The sequence below is a fragment of the Coffea arabica genome, chromosome 7e, assembly GCF_036785885.1.
Source record: "Coffea arabica cultivar ET-39 chromosome 7e, Coffea Arabica ET-39 HiFi, whole genome shotgun sequence".
NCBI classification, from domain to species: Eukaryota; Viridiplantae; Streptophyta; class Magnoliopsida; order Gentianales; family Rubiaceae; genus Coffea; species Coffea arabica.
In genome coordinates, this window is record NC_092323.1 from 13,081,621 (window position 1) to 13,102,636 (window position 21,016).

The following is a 21,016-nucleotide window of genomic DNA, read 5'->3' on the forward strand; positions in this document are numbered from 1 at the left end:
ACGACCTCAAGTACAGGTGATTATAGCAGGTGAATTCTCTTTGCAAGTATCTATTACAGTATATATATATATCCAGTCTTGAACACTGGAACTTGTGGAAAGAAAAAACTCAACTTACGATATAGAATAATTTTAAAGAAGGATTAGCTGCAAAACTGCTATGGAACTATTACCAACCTGCTAATACTACCGTTAGAAATCACAACTTCCCCGAAAGATTACCAATTTGCAGCACTCATACAATCAATTTTTTGCACATTACTCAAATAAACCTGATATAAACTTGAAAGAAAATTAGTATAACAATTACTCGATCCCTGATCCAAGAAATCAAAGTGTTCAAGATATACCAAACCTCTATCTCCTCCCATTTCCAATATCACAAATTTGGTTTCATATTGCTAATTACCTTTTTACCTTACATGCATTAAATTGTTATAATATTTTTTCTACAAAAATTTCAGAAATAGCAATTCAAACGAGAATTTTGTGTATGATAGCTTTATGCGTCGTCATGGAAAGCACTGCAAAGGAAATGAAAATTAAATAGATAGACATAGAGGTTCTTTTGTTTTTTTTTCTTTTCTATATACATATATATATATATATATATATATATATATATATATGTATAATTTTGGTAACACTAACATGCAAAAAGAGAAATTTGTACTACCAAACTGTCGCATGACACAATTATGCAAAGCTATGGTACTCTGTCGTCGGGGTCATGATATATTGAATGAATTACACCTGTTTCTTCATCTACCAAATCAATCTTCTCTCAACTTTGTCTCAAATGCAGTTCCTTTTCCACGATTAGGAACGTACAACAATAAAGTATTATTCCCAACACTATTTTTTTCTCTTTTTTTTGCTTAAAACTTTTAAAAGTGAGCTTTTACCTCACTGTTCTGAACATCTGATACGAGAATAGAAGCACTAAAAAGCTGAAGACACTTTCTTCTCCTCGTCCCAATCTTTCATTACTGTTACTCTCATCGAGAAAAGTTTGACCCTAGCTACTAGTACTGCTAGCTAGCAATCTAGCTAGAGCTAGCCTCATACCATATAGCTGCCCAACAACACATACTACAGACATTCACTTCACTTTAGCTCTCCTTCTACATGAGCTGTGATCCTGCAGTTTTGGTGGGACTAATTAAGATGACTTGAATGAGATCAGATCAGCAAATCAGGTAATGAAGAAAGCCTGTGATTCTCACGTCATGAAGCTTATAGTGTGGCATATGTATGGTAGCTTCCACTGACTTGTGTTACTATAAATTATCAGAATTGTCCGTCAACTATTTTGTTAGAACCAAAATAGTCCCTGAACTTTATTTTTACCAATGCCAGGTGAACACAGGATTAAAATAGGAAATCTTGACACAACACTTATTAAAATGTAAAAATGTAGAGGTTTGTCAAGAAATTGACTATGGAATTGAATGATGTAGAGAGTAAACAAAAAAAAAAAAAAGGGTTTGAGACTTCTACGAACTCTAATGGTAATACCCAATCTTGTTTAACATGACCTCTTGCTAGTTGCAATTGCAACAACTGGGAAGTTGTGAGTTTTGATTATGGTTTACAGAGGGTTGGGATGCCAATTTTAGGGTTTAATTTAGCTGAAAGGTGCATTTTTTTGGCTCTCTCTCTGATTCGCATTCCTAATTTCTCAATAAATGTCCAGTTGTTTTAATTCAAGTAAGGGTTATAGGTAACTTTCCTTTTGTGCCTCTACGTTGACCATTATCAGTGCATAATGTTTATAAATTGGGTCTGCTCAGATAGCGAGTTTTTTTACATAATTTTATTTACTTACATCATCAACACATTTTTCAACCACTTTTTTATCTCATATATATCACATTAAAAAAGTGCCACGATACTTTTTTTTTTTTTTTTCTCAAAACTGATTGCAAATAATCACTACTATCAAATGAGGACCACATTGGTAATATAAATATAGTTGAGAGACTAAATTGGCTGCCTATGAGCTTTAGTCTTGATTTGGAGTTACACAATGGAATGTTGGGAGTCAAAACATGAGACTTGGGGTATAAGACTTGTAAATGTATGTACTCATGGATAGGGCTGCAAACGAGTCGAGTCGAGTCAAGTTTTGGCCTAATCGAGCCGAGTATTGACTTAATTTTAGTGAACTCGAACTCGAGTTCGAGCTCGACGAGCCGACAATTCAAAGCTCGAGTTTGAGCTCGAAAAAAATAAAAAATAAATAAAATAATAATTTTTTCTTAATAAATAATAAAATATTAAGGATATATATGTAATTTTACTATTAAAATAAAAAAAATATATATATACTCGAACTCGTGAGTCGGCTCGCGAGATAACGAGCTTAATATCTTGAGCTCGAGTTCGAGCTTGATTTCGACTTGAGCTCGAGTCGAGTCGCTTGCGGTTCGTTTGCAGCCCTACTCATGGAAGTGGGTTGAAAATTTATTGTTGATCAAGAAAATTTTTAAGGAGTTTTTCTTAGGGCTGCAAACGAGCCGAGTCGAGTCGAGCTTTGAGCTAATCGAGCCGAGCCTCGACTAAATTTTACCAAGCTCGAGCTCGACGAGCTGGCAAATTTCGAGCTCGAGCTCGAAAAAAAATAAAAAATAATTATTTTATTTTTAAAAAAATAAATAAAATAATATTTTTTTCTTAATAAATTATAAAATATTAAGGATATATACGTAATTTTACTATGAAAATAAAAAAATAAAAAAAAATATATATAATATACGTAATTTTATTATTAAATAAAAATAAAAATAAAAAATATATATATAATATTCTGAGCTCGAGTTTGACTCGAGCCGGCTCGAGCTCGACTCGAGCTCGATTAATAGCGAGCTCGACTCGAGCTTGACCCGCTCGCGAGCGGCTCGATTCGTTTGCAGCCCTAGTTTTTCTCTTCATAGGGCAGTATCCATGCTATCCTAGTAAATATATAATTAGTTAGAGAAAAAAGGCCCATGTAAACTAGGGGGATGCACTGGCATACTCTCTAGACCAAACTATGAATTTTATTGACTGCTGGATGCAGTTCAGAGAAGGATTTCAAATTTCTCATGGCAGCTAATTTACCTTTAACAAGTTATTTATGAAAATCCTTTAGGAGGTAAACCTAAATAATCTTTATAATCAAGCAACTAAAAATGTTTTGAACCATGGCCAATACAGGTTTTTTAGAGCTTGGGCCCGTTTAATAGGATAGCATTTCCACTAACATGCAGTCACCTAAAACTATAATCAGGTGTTAACACCGACTTACACCTAGTCAAATCTTTGTATTTTTTGAAGCTTCCTTGTCAAATCTTTGTTAGCTGCTGAATTAATGGGAGCATCTGTCCTATGACATCTTCTTCTCCGAGCGTAATTTACTATGCAGCATTGGACTTTACGGACAAAATTCTTGGGTAATTGCAGTTGCAGGAAGTATTTCCTCCACATGCAGTTCGTTATATACAGTGGAAACTCATCATTTCGTCTACAACGAACTACTGATGAAAGTGTGAAGGAAATTTAATATTGACGTACCGTTTTTGAGGAATAAACGGGGTCGGTCGACCAATGGTTTTTTTTTTTTTTGGGTTAATCACATTTTATCCCCTTAAAGAATACCCAATTTCTCAGTTTACCCCATAACCTTTAATTTTGCTCACTTAACTCCCTTTAGGACAAAATTGCCCTTGCATTATTTTGACTTTTCATTTACCGTGTTTTCCTTTCTTTTATTTCTTTTTCTCTTTCTTCTTTATTTAATTCTTCCTCTTTCCCACAAAAATCTTCACCTTAATGATTGAAATTAAAAAAGAGAAATTGCAGATATCTATCTTCTTCTTAAATGATTAAAAAAATATTCAAATCACTTTCCTAAAATACAATTTTTTTAGCCTTTCAATTCTTTTAATTTTAGATTTTTCTCTTTCCTTTCTAGTTTCTCATTTTATTCCCAAAAAAATATCTTAAGATTAAATTATGACCTGATTAATAATCATCAATTGAAATTTGTGACATGTGACATTATACAAAAAATCAAAATTAGTTTTTGATGCCTTTTAAACCTTCACCCAGAAATATGCAATTACAAACTCAAAACAAAAATTTTCGTTGAAATGTAATTTCTATTGGGAAGGATGAAAGAGAGAAGAAAGAGAAAAAGAAATAAAATAAAGGAAAACAATTTCATCTTTTGATACTTTCTTGAGAATAAAATGAGAAACTAGAAAGGAAAGAGGAAAACCCAAAATTAAAAGAATTGAAAGGTTAAAAAAATTGTATTTTAGGAAAGTGATTTGAATATTTTTTTAATCATTTAAGGAGAAGATAGATCTCTGTAATTCTTTTTTTTTAATTTCAATCATTAAGGTGAAAATTTTTGTGGGAAAGAGGAAGAATTAAATAAAGAAGAAAGAGAAAAAGAAATAAAAGAAAAGAAAATAAGGTAAATGAAAAGTCAAAATAATGCAAGGGCAATTTTGTCCTAAAGGGGGTTAAGTGAGCAAAATTAAAAGTTAGGGGGTAAACTGACAAATGAGGTATTCTTTAAAGGGATAAAATGTGATTAACCCTTTTTTTTTTGGGGGATGCCCAACAACATTAAAGGGTCGTGGTACTTTCTCATATGCTGATGCCAGACTACAATAATAAACGGTTTTACCATCTATCTGTCTCACTATCTTCTCCACATAAATGCAAGTCCAGCTTCCCTCTGTACTTGGCTAGCTAGCCACTTATCAACACGAAATAAGAGAGTAAACGAGTCTAATTAAGTTGAATACAATAATGTTGAAACATGTTTAATTATTTTAATGAATTTAAAAATGCAATTCAAATTTGACTTGACTAGTTGGTGAACCAAATTTGAACTAATACTTATCAGCCGAATTCAATTCGAACATTGAATAGTTTGATTCATCTTTTAACCCTAAACACATATAATTATGCCAATTTTGTGCATATTTGTGAAAAAGCCATATCCCAAAGTTGATTGAAGAAGGTAAATCTAATTCAAATGGACATGGATGATTCAAATGTTATCCTTATATTTGCTGATCATTTAGATATGTGTATTTGGTGATCATATATGTTGTATAATGTTTGATGGTTTTTTTTTCCTTGTCATTAGCGCAGATTTGAAGCAATGAGATTATTATTTCCTATGTTTTTGGCTATTTGAACTAAAGTAGTAACTGACATCCCACCTGTAAAATCTGTGGCCGAACTGATTATTTAATTACCTGTCTGAGTTCATGACTAAACTTGGATAGTCAACAACTCGTTACATTTGGTCTCCACCAAAAAAGGCTTGCTGGTCCAATAGGTCATGAAAACTTTTGGGAACAAGTTTTTAGATATGGTGAAATTGGTTAAATTCCAAACGAGTCAAAATGCTGTACTAAACTACTACAGCTTTCTAGTATTTTTTAGCTGGATTTCACTCCTCTCTAGTGAATTTTCTCTCAATTTCTAACAATGCATGTTCTGGAGAAAGAATCCATCAGAGAGAAGTCAAATCCAGACGGGTGCACTTGGTGGTGGTTCAATCCCCACCTGCCCCTCATAGGCCCCCCTTAGATAGATTAGGATAGAGTAGGATACAGATAAAATAGTGACGAATGACAAAAAAAAGAAGAAGAGAGAAGTCAAATAAATTTTAGCCACCGGCCAGGGTCACTCTTAAGGGTGTTTCAGTTTGCAGTGATCTTTTCAATGTGAATTGAGTTTAACGTTGTGTTGTACTTTACATTAAAGAAAAAAAAAAAGGACCAATTACACCACTCTTGTATTATAACAAAATCTTGGAACCATGTTTTGCTTTGATGTAGCAGTACCATCAATTATGTGCTAATCTAGTGCTTGATCATCCTTCTTCCCAGTTATCATTTTCATTCAAATTTAACTCCTTTTTGAAACCTCCATTGCTGTCATGAGACAATTGATAGTAGTTGTTACCCTGCAATGATTGCGTTCTCCAGTACAAATTCAAAGGTGTGTTAAAAGCTGAATATGAAGCAAGAAAAGCCCCCATGAACGGCTTTAGCTATGTTGGTGTAAAAAAGGCAAAATGGCATCTCTTCTCAATTAAGCTAAGAGAATGCAAATGAGTTTAGCTGAAAATGACGTGTGCCCAGAGTTTAGATTAGAGGGAGGGAAGGAGGGAGGGAGGCAAACCTTAGCGTTGTTGAATGTAATTAATGCATTTTCTTGGGATGGACTGCGCAAGAAGAATCGTTTTCAGACATGAAAGAGCCAAGTCATCTTCCCCCTTATTTGATTCCTTCAATCCAAAATCTATCGCAGTCAAACCCTCATGTCTCCTGTTTCTACAAACTCAAATAAAAGTCATGTGTCCTCATTAAATGAGAATTTTAACGACTCCCTCTCATAATATTTATAGTGTGCTAAACCCCTATGGATAATGATATACTTCTGTTTATCTGCATTTTGTTGTTGTAATATAATACAAAAAAACATGCTGTTTGGATAGATGATTATTTGAAATTTTTAAAAAAATTATAATATATTATTGCACGTCTAATGAAAAGTGATTGAAAACATAAAAAAAGATTGAAAAATATGTTTATGATTTGGTGATTATCCCTTAAATGCTTTAAACAAATGGTAATGCACCAAAAAAAATTATTGTATGTATGTCTAAAATTTGAAAAGAGATATGTTCAAATTTGATGACATCTTCCTTCTTTTTAAGGGATAGATAGACATACACGCATCAATGATTATATATATTTATAAGAATTATAGCTTCAAGTTCAGAATTTGCACTAAAAAATATATCTCTTTCAAGAAAAATATGAATGCCATTCCAAGACTATATATTTTTCCTGAATATATCAAGCTGTACACTATCAATGCAAAAGAGCAGATAGCTGCAACACCGCAGCCCCAACCTTCGCCTCCCAAATTCCAACTAGTAGTATATCATAGGCTGCTAGTGGCCAAATCTCAGTGTTAGTAAAGAAATGAGCAGTGACTAAAAGTCATTCTTTTCTGCTGCCAATCTACCGAGTTTTGTATCCTACTTCTCGACTTGTTCTTTTCACTCTTCTGCCTTCTTTCAGTACTGGACCTTTTTATCCTTCTCCTTTTCTAAATCTGGTCAGCCTCAGCTATCCCTTCGTTCCAGTGTTTCTCCACTTGCAGACATGATATCCCATCCTCTGCAGTCTATTGCTATACTATACTAGAATCACTACAGTCTCTTCTTCCTTTCTCTTGGATATGCACCAGTTAATTTGAGAGATTTGATGAAGTCTCAATTGGGATTTTCTAAATAGAAGATTCCTACCTATTAATCTTTAATCTTCATTCCTTTTTTCTTTTGTGGTTTTCTTCAAGTGGAAATAAAATGCAACCATGGCTATGAGTTCATTTCTTGCATCAACTTTATCTTCAACTATACTCGTAGTAATTACATTTCTCCATCTTCTCTCCACAACTTCTTGTTTGAATCATAATCAACCTCCGGATACAGTTCAGGTGAGCCACCGCCCCTGCCGCGCCTTCTTCTTCCTCCTCCTCCTCTTCTTCGTTCTCTTCTTTTCTATGTTTGTTTTACAGTGACAAGACATGTCCAGTAGTTTGTATGTTTTCTTGAACCTTTCCCTTTTATTTTTAAGGGTTTGTTGGTTGAAGAAAAGACAAGATTGGGTTCAACACCGCCAAGTTGCTACAACAAGTGCAACAATTGTCATCCATGCATGGCAGTTCAAGTTCCCACAATGCCAAGCCATAGCCAACTCAAGCCAAGACAAATTACTCGAGCTACAACGACAACGGATAGTCACATTGATTCATCATCACCCTCATCATCATCATCATCAGTAGGTAACAGGTACTCCAATTACAAGCCTCTTGGATGGAAATGCAGATGTGGTGGCCACTTCTACAATCCTTAGCTTCCTAAAATCCCATTTCATCTTTAGTACTACTACTAGAATGTAATTGTTTATTTTCAACTTTTAGCACTAGCATGAGTATTATTAACTTATGATTTTATAGATTTATAGCTTCTATCCATGGGATTCTAGTAGAGACAAGACAATCAATTGAGGGAAGTTAGAGATATTTATTGTGTACAAATTGAATAATGCAGCCTTTAATTTGTATAGTGATTGATTGCAGACTATCTGACTACTGATTTTAATGTTACTTTTATGTGTATTGGGAGAATTTGGGGACTTGCAGTAGTACTGTACAAGTACTGCACATTTTTATTGTTGATGCACATTGTACAGTTTATATAAATTAAATTGACATTGCTGTTTTACACATTAATGACTTGTACCACTAGTATTAAAGGTATGAATGTACGAGGTGTTAGTTGAGTCAGCTTTGCCTTTGCCCCTCTCTATATCCTTTTGATTCTATTTTCATTCGTCCTTCCTTACTTTATCTTCTTGGGATTTTCATGATCTTTCCCTCATGTCCTATGCATTCGAGGGTATCTTCTTGTTACAGTAGAAATTTGGTTTTACTACCTATCAGAAGGCTAGTAGGTTATTGGATATTTACTAAAGGAACCTTGATGACACATGTATATATTTTCCCCTGGATGGTCAGATACACATGCAGAACTGCAGGATTTCATGAGTGATATCATTGCCTTTTTAGCTGTAGCATCCCAGGGTAGTTACCGTGTTTTGGTGATATATGCTAACATAGAGAATCTCTTAGAAAAAAACCAGAGGAGGACAAGAATAGCAGCAAAAACAGTGGTCTCCCTATACTATATATGCCTGTTTCTTTCTTGTCTCGAGCAAGTGCCTTTGGCCTTTGCAGGCCAGAACTTAGAAATCTACCATAATGGTGACAAAATTGTTAGTCACGATGCATATTTGGCATAATTGGCTAGTGTTGCACCAAGAATATTTATATTCTTTCATATGCAATTAAACTTCATGGGAATTGATTTTTAACTAGCAAGAGGGATTTTTTTCCTCACCACAAAATCCAGTTTTGAATTTGTCGATTACCCAAAACAAATAGACCAAATAATTTGGCATACTATTTTTTTCAAGTTCAAATTTAGATTTTGCGCTCAAAGAGAAAACTGAAGAGATTCGTCCTCAAAACCTAGCTTTAACTGGTAGAGATATTAGTCACGTGACCATGAGTTTCTTGTTTGAGTATCAATCCCTCCCTTGCAAAGCGTGGAAATTCCCATTGAGAGTAAAAAAAATAAAAAATAAAAAATAAAAAGGAGAGAGAGGACTTGACTTGGGCTGAAGCTGCTGCTGTGTTAATGCAACTGTCACTAGGCCCTTTTTGAAAAATGCTCCACAAAATCAAATGGGCTAGTCCAACATAAAGCCACCACAACTAATCCATACTACCTTCCCCGCCATCCCCCTTTTTTTTTATTTATTAATAATAATAAATGTTTGGAAATTGATATCCAGAAGAGCGAAGGTCGTTAAATTCGTTAACACCACTCAACTCATCAGTCATCACAGCAACCAGCAATGGCGTCCTCATCCTCATCATTCACCATGCTCCTCTCCGCACCCAATCCCTCACTCTCTCCTTCTTCCTCTCGCACCACTCTTTCTACTCTCCGCACCACATTTCTTCCAACACTTTCTTCTTCTCCATCTCCTTCTCCTTTTTCCCCGACGGCGATTACCAGAAGAAGGGGAAAGTCTCTCTTGGTCTCCGCCGCGGCGGCTGGGGCGCTTCAGGCTTTGATATTCGACTGCGACGGCGTGATATTGGAGTCCGAGCACTTACACCGACAAGCCTACAACGACGCCTTCTCTCACTTCAACGTCCGCTGCTCCTCTTCAGCTACGGAACCTCTCAATTGGGGACTCGAGTTCTACGATGAGCTCCAGAATCGAATTGGCGGTGGAAAACCTAAAATGCGATGGTAAACTTATATGACTTGTGTCTATATTTTCTTCACTTGTTATTTTTGTTCGATAATCCTATTTGGATTATGATTTTTGTGTTTTCTTTTACCTTTATTAGGTATTTTGGGGAGTATGGATGGCCAACTTCAAGGATTTTTGAGACGCCTCCGGACAATAAAGAGGATAGAGAAAAGCTAGTTGACATTATTCAAGTTGAGTATCCAATTATTTGTTTGCTTTCACTTTATTGTTAATTATTACTTATGCTAATTGCTCTTTAATTTTCATGCTCAATTCAAAAACTTGCAACAATCATTTCGGAGAGTGTGAATCTTTTATTGTTACTAATTCTTCTCGTGCTTACTTTATTATTAGTTTTTTCATCATGTTAACTTCCCTGTGAGCATTTACCTTGTCCTTGAGCTTGCCAAAATACTAGAAAAGCGTAATGCTGAAAATAGTGTTTGAAAAAGAGCCAAAATTTAGAGATAAAGGTGATGACCTTGTCGTCTAAGAACCATGGCCAATAAATTTAGTTTTAATATTTAGAGTCTAAGAAGTAGAACGATTCATACTATCAGGAAAAATTTGCAACAAATCCTAAAGAAAAAAAAAAGACAATTTTGGATATCGTGCATGCTGCTTCGTTCTAACCTTCCAGGGAATACCTTTATGAGCAACTGTGTTGTGCGCACTTAGACCCTTTTGAGGTTTTCAGATTTCAGGACCCTGCCACCATGGCCATTGATATGATATTTTTTCTTATAGATGGAAACGCCAGTTTACTTGGTGGATCTTGATGATGTTTCTCAGCTATAGCTCTGATGCTGAAAACTTCTAAACCTATCTTGAACCTATTATCAGATCAAGCCCTCTGAAATAGTAGGTTGATGGTTAACCGAGTTAGCACCCATATTTTTTAGATAGATTGCATTTTGTAATTAGTTATCAGCGTGACAAATAATTAAGTCTTAAGTGGATGCTTTAGAACAAAGGGAGAGGAGAACTTCAATCAAGCAGCAGTTTTTTGGGAAGTCTTTCCAATATTTTACTTACGTACTACATGACTTCCGTAGTATAGCTGTATGGATTTAAGGCTTAGAAAATGATGTCGCTCTGCATAAGCATTACATTGTACCTGTGAGCAAGTACCATCCATCACATTTGAGTTCATTAGCACTTCTGCAGCCGTAAGCAGTGCTTGATTTGTTACTTATGCATTTAAAATCTTATGACTAAAATCTTATGATGTATAAATTAACTTTTCGCGTATCAATTTCAAGTTCATTTAAACACTTTTATTGTTGACTAAGGTGACTATTTTTGGTGGCTTTTGCAGGACTGGAAGACTGAGAGGTACAAAGAAATAATCAAATCTGGAACTGTAAGAGCTGTTATTGTCCCTTTCTGTATTTGTGGTTTGCATTCTTATTACATGATGACGGTGGCTTTCTATAATATTGGGCAGGTTAAGCCTAGACCAGGAGTTTTAAGATTGATGGATGAGACGAAGGCTTCTGTAAGATAGAAATTCTATAAACACAACTTTAACACTCCAGCATGGAACTTAGAAATACGGATCATTTGATCTGCATCAGATCACCAATGACCTTATTGGGTTCTGACATATATTCTTGTCTGTTCCTAGAATGCTACTTTCGTATGCTTCTTCTTTCTTATCAGAAAGGTTATACCTACTCTCTCTTGGTTTCAGGGTAAGAAACTGGCTATTTGCTCTGCAGCAACCAAGAGCTCAGTTGTACTCTGCCTTGAAAATTTAATAGGGATTGTAAGCCCTTGCTTAGATTTAGTTATTTCCATTCATTTTCTTTTCTTTAAATAAGGTTTTCACTTATTGTAAACTTCTGATTCTGTTTTAGGAGCGATTCCAAGGTCTTGATTGCTTCCTTGCGGGTACTTCAAACTCTTTAGCTAACATGTTACAGATTTGACTCTGTATTTGCTAAACTTAAAATTTTATTTCTACTAATGCCCACCTTATGCTTTTATGCTTATTATCTGAGCATTTCATATGCATGGTGCTCGAAGGTAACTGGTTGATCCTCCTAATTTATTCTAGAACAGAATATTGAAGTTTATTGTCATGTGACGAATCAGAATCTGCAAGGCAAACCTATTCTGTGATCTGAACTGGATGATATGGATGATATCTTAGGTATTAGATATGAGAAGAAAAGTGGAATCTTTAGTTGCTTATTTTGGGTTTTGATATTGTTTAACTTTTTCTAAAAGACAAGGATATATCATTGCTTTCTTGACTGACTTCTTGAGGAGGTTTAGTTTTCATAAGTCGCTTATAACTGGTCTAAAAAGTTTAATACTAATCAAAATTTTCAATTATGATCTCTTGAATTACGTATTTATTGCCACCCTGCTCCTCAAAACAGTTTGCTGAGGATATCAAATTCACCTTACTGCTTGCAATGATGCTTGTTAAAATGGTTATAATGATTTTTAGCAATTCTTGTGGACTCTTTGACTGTTGACATTACCTAGTTGGAGTCCTCGCTTTGGCACCACCTCAACTCAGGTTTAAAATAGCAGAGAAGAAATATACTAATAAAATATACTTTTTTGCTGTTAACTGTTTTGTTTCTAGTTGTATTTGTGATTCTGATGGTGGGAAAATGTGTTGTCCCTGTAATATTGAAGTATGTCTTGATGTATGAATACTTAATAGACAAATACATGTTAACTAAGTTACATATAAAATGACAAATATTTTCACTTCATATGCAGTATATCTACTATGACACCTTTTGATATGCATACACTACACATTTAAATGTAATTGTGCATGTATGTATCGAGGTCTATGAGAAAAGTAGGCAGAGGAGGAATAGCACTTGAAAGATAAAATTATGAATTGGAGTTTTCTGAATACCACTTCCCACAATACTTTCTTTGGTCTTCTGAAAGTAAAGAAGCCGTGAATTAGTAAACTTTGAAACTACTTCCTTGTACTGACCAAGTGTAAAGACTTAGAAATATGGCATTTATTTATTTATTATTATTATTATTATTATTATTATTTTTTAAGTAGCTGGTCTTGAACCCAGGACCTCCCACTTACAGTCCCTCCCCCCTACCACCCAACCCAACCCTGCCCCCCAACTTTGAAATATAGCCTAATCTTTGTTGTGCAAAAAATATTATGATGCCTGGAGATAAATTGCAGTATTTTCAGTTTAATTCAATTGATTCAGTAGAATACTTTGTATAGTGAACCTAGTGTGTATTGATTGACCATTTTAATTGCTATTAAAGTCTCTTACTTCCCCTACTTTGTCTTGGGTTTGCAGGTGATGATGTGAAGGAGAAGAAGCCTAATCCTTCAATTTATCTAACTGCTGCTAAGGTTGTCAAAATGGCAAAAACTTTTATTCGTTTTGCTTCTGAGTTACCAATCTGAACATGGCAAATCGAACTCTGCAGAAACTTGGGGTGTCAGGTGGTGATTGCTTGGTGGTGGAGGATAGTGTTATTGGGCTACAGGTTAATCTCTACTTTCTTAAAATCTTTGATTATAATGCTCAAGACCAGTGGTGGAGCCAGAAAAAATTTTCAGTGGGGGAAAAGCAACTCTAATATTTTTTACCTACTCTTTTTTCAGTTTTTTAAGGAAAAAAAATATTCATCAACAAGTACAAATGATGCATATATTTCATGAAAAACATCAAAAGACAAATTCAAAATTATTAATGTAATAATAATTTTATTTCAAAAGCAAACTAAAGCATTTACAATTGCTCATGATGAGTTTTCATATTTTGATAACGGTTTACAACCTTTTTACTTTGAATTTCACGAAGTATATTTTTCTCAATATAAGTAACTAAACAATTATTCATCCAAGTGTCTTCCATTCTATTTTGTAACCGATTCTTCACTATATTCATCATTAAGAAAACCTTTTCTATAGTAGTTGTAACAACGGGTAAAATCAAAGTCAACTTTAAAAGCATGTAAACTAATAGATACACAAAACTCTAGGGGACACACTTGAAATTACATCAAATTTTTATAGGTATTATAGAAATTTAAGGGGGGCAGTGGGGGCCTATAAACCAATAGATACACAAAACACTAGGGGGCACATTAAAATTACATCAAATTTTATAGATATAATAGAAATTTAAGGGCCCCCAGTGCCCCCAGTGTAAATACGCCACTCAAGACTGTCAACATAGGCACATTGTTGAAAATGTTTCAGTTTTTATGCTGTAATTATCTGTGGATACCGACAGAAAATTTTAATATCTGGGCGACTGCATTTGCTTATTTAGACCATTTTTAAGCTGTATTTCAGCCAAATGTAATGAGTTTAAATAGATATTTTATTAGAATTCTAAATGTGCCACCATTTCTTTGTCATCCTTCATCCCTTTCATTGCTTTTCTGCTAACATATAAGATGCACAATGAAATTCTTTTGTTGATGATGTGGAACCGAAATCAACTAAATTCACCTAAAGCCTTTATCCTATTTGTATCCAATTGAAATCTTAGTTCATGGGTAAATCACATTTTTAAAATCAAGAGCTTGTCTATACAATCTTTTAAGTTCTCTGACTTCGGACATGCGCGAATTAAAGAAGATGAACAAAAGTAGACATAAGAGATAGTAGATTAGGAGCCCGTTATTGCCCATTATTATTGAGTGATTTCTAAGATGTTGCTTAAAAAATTTGGAAATATGTTATTCTTTTAATAGTTACTAAAATGCCAAAAGCTGTATTTCAAAGCACCTGAGGAGCTGCTTTTTGGAATCATCTTTTATCAACTTAAAAAAAACTCAAAACAGAAGTCAAATGGGAACTATTTTCAGCTTAAAAAAGCTATAATCAGTTGATTTTATGCAACAGAGAGTTGACTTATTATATCCAATTATTGGTGAATTTTTTTGTAAGGTCTAACTTTCCTAGTGTTGGAATGATGTACATTTTTGCGAGAATATCACTGAGCACAAAGTAGATAATGTTGGTTCACTCAGTCCGTATAGTGTTTCTCACAAGAACTGGAATCATAGAAACATTATGATAGGATTTTACACAAGTAAGTGATTCTCCCTTCCACTGATTTCTAGCTTTAGTCCAACAAAATTTCCATGAGGAATCGAAAGCAAACTTGGCAAATTTCATGCATACAAATTTCTAATAATTAACAAGCAAAAAAAAAAGTAAAATTCATTGTTTACTTTTGACAGGAAAGCTAATTCATGATTTTCAGTTACTCTGTGATGATTTAACATGTGTAAAAACTACATTATTTTTTTGCAGGCAGCAACAGGCGCTGGGATGCCTTGTATAATTACATATACATGTTCAACTGCTAACCAGGTAAGACCCGTTTTTGTGGTATCCTGTTCAAATACTTGGGTGAGAGGAATGGGTTTCACGAGGTGCTAGATCAGAGTCCGTTATCATCGGAGATACCAACTGTTAGTATGGTATTATATGTTTGAGATTGCTCTTTGATTTGATACAGGATTTTAAAGAAGCAATAGCAAAGTTCCCTGACTTGAGTGATGTCAGGTAAACATTGCTGTCACCAACTCCAAGAAAATCTTTGTTTGCACTTGATATCCATTTTGTATGTCCTAATGCAGATTGAAGGATTTAGAGATATTGCTTCAGAGTTTTGTGCCTGCCAACTGAAAAAATCTATCCAATATCTTAGAATGTGTACAGGTTGCACTGCCGATAGCCAGATTCACAAGTTCGCGCTGTGTGTCATTTAAGGTACCATCACATGACTGGTATTTAATTTTGAGGATATTGCAAGTGAAAAGCTAAGCTATCCTCGACTTAGATCATCATTCATTTTGGAATCTTTTATAAAAAACAGACATTAAATTGTATCTCTTCCTCCTAAGATATTACACTCTACCCAAGTTATTCATCTGACAAGATATGGATCCTCTGTCTCTGTCTGGGTGATTGTATATGCATGTCCCACATGCACGTAAGTCAACATTATAACATTTGGCAAAACTCAAAACTCCCCTGTTGTTTGGGTATCTTGTATTAATTTATAAACATTGGTTGAGCTTGGACAAGGGAGAAAGACAAGACCGTCCTTTAAAAAAATCTTATTTAGTTAAATTGTTTTGTTCTCTCTTTTATGTTATAGACTTTACATAGATTCTAGTACCAGTAAATTTCACCAGGTGCTAACCAAGCTAGCTTGTTGAACCCGGCCGGTTATCACTGCTCTGTCCTGTTGCCTTTCTACTTACCAACGATTACCTGGTGATGCAATAGATGTTTTGCATTTGTATCTATTGAAACCGACAACTATTTGATTCAAATTCATAAATGTTATGTCTTGTGAAGGTGAAAGTTGGTCATTATGAGTGTCCAGGACATCATAAACCTCTTGTCTGTCACTTGATATTATATTTGTGCCTGTGGTATCTCGAGGGATTGGCAGAATCTCAACCAAAATCAGGTTTGCAACAATGAGTTTGTTCCATACAATCGGAGTCCATGGAAGGTGGATACTTTCTTCTGATGCCCCATATATTTTTGCATCTTTTTAACTACAAGAATAAGAGCAAATATCTTCGACCAACCAAATGACAGCAAAAATGGACGAAGCTCTTTTCTTTTTTGAGGGGGGTGGTGGCCGGTGGGGGGAAGGGGAAATCACAGTACTCTAATCTTAACCTGTTACTTTTTTCTTTATTTATTTTTCTTTGAATAATTGCCACTGACATTTCTTTTAGTTTCCGTCTATGACATTGTCCAGAACTCTACTCTCCAACCGGAAAAAAATATATATATATATGGAGAGAGAGAGAGAGAGAGAGAGCTAAGTATTAGTAGTCTATTTCTTGATAGATTCTGCAGGTTGGAAGATTTGCGGGCTCCAATGTGCCCTCAATAATAAGAGAGAGAGAGAGAGAGAGAGCTAAGTATTAGTATTCTATTTCTTGATGGATTCTGCAGGCTGGAAGATTTGATACTAAAGTGGTTAGACACACGATTCACGGCTTGCTTTGACCCAACAGAGTCGGCCGTCTTGTCTTTATCAGTTTTATTTTATTTTCCTTTTTTGCTTTGGATGTTGATTTAGCTTTTATGGACCACACCAATAAAATTGATATAAGTGACAAAGTAATACTTTGTGAATCTTGTCCACAAAAAATCAGAAACTACAAAAGCTATCAGCTGTGTAAGAGAATACAAATGATATTTAGCAACTCACACAAACAGGTTTTGTTTGGTTATTTTTAAAGATTTGGTTCGTTTTTTTGAGTTTTAGTTCTGCCCTAATGGACTTAGAAAGTTGAAAATTAAAACTCTATGGAGATTGTAAAATGCCAACCATCACTAGAAGAGTAATATATATTGGTTTCCACAAACCAATCAAAGACTGCTAAATATATACAAGTTGACATTTGACAAAAAAATCAAGGGTTAATTCCACTTTGTCCCCCCAAACTTTGGACGATTACCCACTTAAGTCCCTAAACTTCAAAATGGGACACTTAAATCCCTAAACTTATAAATACCTCCCACTTAAGGAAAATTGTTAACAAATCCTGAATGCCGTTGGTGGTCGAAGTATCCCATTTTATAAGGGTTTAGGGATTAAAGTGTCCCATTTTATAAGTTCAAGGACTTAAGTGGGAGGTATTTATAAGTTTAGGGACTTAAGTGTCTCATTTTGAAGTTTAGGGATTTAAGTGGATAATCGTCCAAAGTTTGGGGGGACAAAGTGGAATTAACCCAAAAATCAAATCAAATACCGCTAAACATGACTTAAAGTTGCCGTCATTGAACAGCAACTTGTAATGGTCCTTCAACAGCAAATGTTTCTACTGAAATTGATTATACCGCTTGCTCTTACATAGACAGTGAGCTTTCATTTTATGGAGTTATCCATATCACCCTTCATTTGCTGCACAACTCATCCAGCGATCTTGTCACCAGCCCGGAATAAGTCAATGATCAATTGACGAACGTTTCTGATCAAATGTCAGATGATACTGATCTCGTATGTGATAATTTCCTCTATGGTGTTAATTTCGTCTGCATCAATCATTTTCTGGACAACTCATACGTCTTTCTTGTCACCGGCCCGGAAAAAAGTCAGTGATCAATTGGCAAACGTTTCTGATCAATTGGCAGTATACTGCTTTCTATCCGATGCTACTGATCTTGTATGTTTCCTCTACATCAATCTCCATTTTCTGGACACCGCCTTTCAAGAAAAGATAAAATATTTCAAAAACTAATCTCGATTTTTTGTTGCTGGCAGAAAAATCTGGTATATGATAATCAATAATATGGTTGAAGTGTCGTTTTTTCGTATAAAATAAACACTAGGGAAAAACAAGTATGAAAATATCTATCGATATAAAATTATTAGAAAACTCTAAAGTATGATTCACGCAGCATTATATATTAGCCCCAGCAAATTAAGCTGGACATGAACTGCAAAGGAAAGAGCAATTAACCATGGGGAAAGCAGTCGAGAAGCCTCACGTTATCTGCATCCCATACCCTACTCAAAGTCATATAAGCGCAATGCTTAAGTTGGCCAAACTTCTCCACCACAAGGGCTTTCACATAACATTTGTTCACACAGAATATAACTACAAGCGTTTGTTGAAGTCACGAGGTCCCAACTCTCTGGATGGTTCGCCAGATTTCAATTTTGAGACCATCCCAGATGGCCTCCCCCCATCTGAAAATGATGATTGTACTCAAGATGTTTTCCAGCTTTGTCTTTCAATTGAAAAACATTGCTACGGTCCTTTCGTTGATCTAGTTAGGAAGCTCAACAAAAGGGCTTCAGTTGATGATGATTATCCTCCTGTAAGTCGTATAATATCAGATACTGTTATGTCAACATTCACACTTGAAGCAGCTCAAGAACTAGGACTTCCAAATGTACTGTTTTGGACTGTCAGTGCATTCACTGTCATGTGCTTCTTGCACTTCCCTCATCTTCGTGAACGAGGGTATACACCTCTTAAAGGTATGGAGTATAACTTAATTATTGTTCATTTCACATGATTTGAATATATAAAACGAAATGAGAAAAGAGTGGACACGTCTTAATTTTTGAATATTTCAGCTAATATGGTGGCTAATTAGGTTTGCAGAAATATATGTATGAACGATACAACCATGTAGTTTAGATAAAGCAAGCTATTGGTTAAGTCAAATTTTGTATGTCATTTGAAATTCAAGAGGCCTCTTAAGATTTCATAATTTAATAAATGTTTTCCACTTTATTTTCGATTCTGAAATTCTTTCAAAATATTTAGCACTTTTACCTTCCTCTTTTGTTCTTTAGCATGTCGGACATTCATCTTTTTCATTTCCCCTAACCGGTATAAACTCAAGAATAGTGATCAATTGGAAATAGGAAAATCTAAGTCATCTTAATCTATCCAGTTTCCCCAGTTGCTAATTTCCTTCCGTATTCTTTTGACATAAGAAGATGTTGACCGGAATTTTTTTGCCCCGTGTCATAAATATGGTCATGTTTTTCTGTTATAATTTACAGACGAGAGTTATTTTACAAATGGGTACATGGACAACACTATTGATTGGATTCCTGGAATCACTAGCATACGCTTAAGAGAGATGCCAACAATAATCTGGACAAGTGATCCCAAGGATGAATTTGTGGACTATTTCATAAGGCTAATGCCAAGAACTTGCCAGGGTTCAGCCCTGATTTTGAACACTTTTGACGAGCTAGAGCATGGTATTTTGAAGGAATTTTCTTCAATGATGGATCATGTATACACTCTTGGACCAATTCACTTGCTTATGAACGACATGCTGAAAGATGACCACTACACTGAATCCATCCAATCCAATCTATGGAAAGAAGATGATACTTGCATCGAATGGCTGAATTCCAAGGGGCGTGGCTCAGTTGCTTATGTTAACTTTGGTAGCATTACAGTAATGACTGAAGATCAGTTGATTGAGTTTGCATGGGGACTTGCTAATAGCATGCAAAACTTTCTGTGGATCATCAGGCCCGATCTTGTTAATGGAGGGCCAGTTGTTCTGCCGCCTGAATTTCTGACTGCTACTAAGGATAGAGGGATGTTAGCAACTTGGTGTAACCAAGAACTTGTTCTTAATCACCCATCAATTGCTGTATTCTTAACACACTGTGGGTGGAATTCTATCCTTGAAAGCTTGTCTGCTGGAGTACCAATGATTTGCTGGCCATTTTTCGGCGATCAACAGCCTAATTGTTTATGCTGTTGCAATTACTGGGATGTTGGCGTGGAGATAGACAGTAATGCGAACAGAACACAGGTGGAGAAGGTGGTAAAAGAGTTAATGGAGGATGAAAAGGGCAAGGAGATTAAGAAGAAGACATTGGACTGGAAGAGTAAAGCCCAAAAAGCAATAAAACCGGGTGGATCTTCCTACTTAAATCTAGACAAGATGATTGAAGAAGTGCTTCTGTCCCCTAAAATTTAAATGATGTATTAAACCCTTTTTTCATTCCATTCAAGGAACATCATGGTCCGTAGTTATTCAGCATTTCGACCATGTACTCTTTACTTTTATTCTTTCTTGTTTGAAGTGTGGAAATTTTACTTAAGAATCCAATGCCTGTCTTTAACTACAAGTGTATTCGCTATTTGGTTTCATCCTCAATCCAACAAAATGGATGTCTTCAGAGGGTAGAAAGGTAATTTAACCTTTAACAAAATATGACATGATGATTACATAATGCCCTTATATTAAAAGATTTTTTTTTGGTAAGAAAAAATTTGGATGGACTCGACTTTGGTTACCATCATAGGTCAGAGCATGTTTTTGGAACTATAAGTCATTTACAAGAGAGTTTACAATCGTTTATTAATACAGTTTTTACATTGACAGCGGAATTCGAACAACAACTTTTTATGAGGAAATGCCTCGTCAACCCATCCTTATTGATCGACAATTTCTTACAAGCGCACAGGGTTAATCATAGCAATAATTCACCTAAAATATTTCAGAGGCCGAACCTACAGGGATGAGTTAATTTTACATACTTTAATTATTATGAGAAGAAAGCAATAAAATTTAAATTCAAGAGGTTTAATATCTAACTATGAAATAAAAATAAATAGTC

At 35.0% G+C, this 21,016-nt stretch overlaps 2 protein-coding genes across 4 annotated transcripts; both read left to right on the forward strand.

Moving 5' to 3' along the window:
• Window positions 1–9,433: 9,433 nt before the first annotated feature.
• Window positions 9,434–16,014, forward strand: LOC113700968 (haloacid dehalogenase-like hydrolase domain-containing protein At4g39970). Of its 3 annotated transcripts, none has more exons than XM_027221396.2 (11): window positions 9,436–9,907; window positions 10,009–10,102; window positions 11,230–11,274; window positions 11,359–11,409; window positions 11,605–11,679; window positions 11,771–11,804; window positions 13,214–13,269; window positions 13,347–13,406; window positions 15,190–15,249; window positions 15,398–15,444; window positions 15,590–15,819. In XM_027221396.2, exons 1-11 carry the CDS (start codon window positions 9,504–9,506, stop codon window positions 15,648–15,650), a joined length of 987 nt encoding a protein of 328 aa, XP_027077197.1. In that variant the 5' UTR covers window positions 9,436–9,503; the 3' UTR covers window positions 15,651–15,819. The 3 variants fall into 3 exon arrangements, with proteins under 3 accessions (XP_071915894.1, XP_027077197.1, XP_027077198.1); XM_027221397.2 differs by having other exon boundaries at window positions 9,437–9,907; window positions 15,519–16,014; XM_072059793.1 differs by lacking the exon at window positions 11,359–11,409 and having other exon boundaries at window positions 9,434–9,907.
• A 2,294-nt stretch (window positions 16,015–18,308) lies between these two features.
• On the forward strand, window positions 18,309–20,524 carry LOC113701021 (7-deoxyloganetin glucosyltransferase). Its single transcript, XM_027221465.2, has 2 exons — window positions 18,309–18,898; window positions 19,433–20,524. Exons 1-2 carry the CDS (start codon window positions 18,376–18,378, stop codon window positions 20,371–20,373), a joined length of 1,464 nt encoding a protein of 487 aa, XP_027077266.1. The 5' UTR covers window positions 18,309–18,375; the 3' UTR covers window positions 20,374–20,524.
• Window positions 20,525–21,016: the final 492 nt, after the last annotated feature.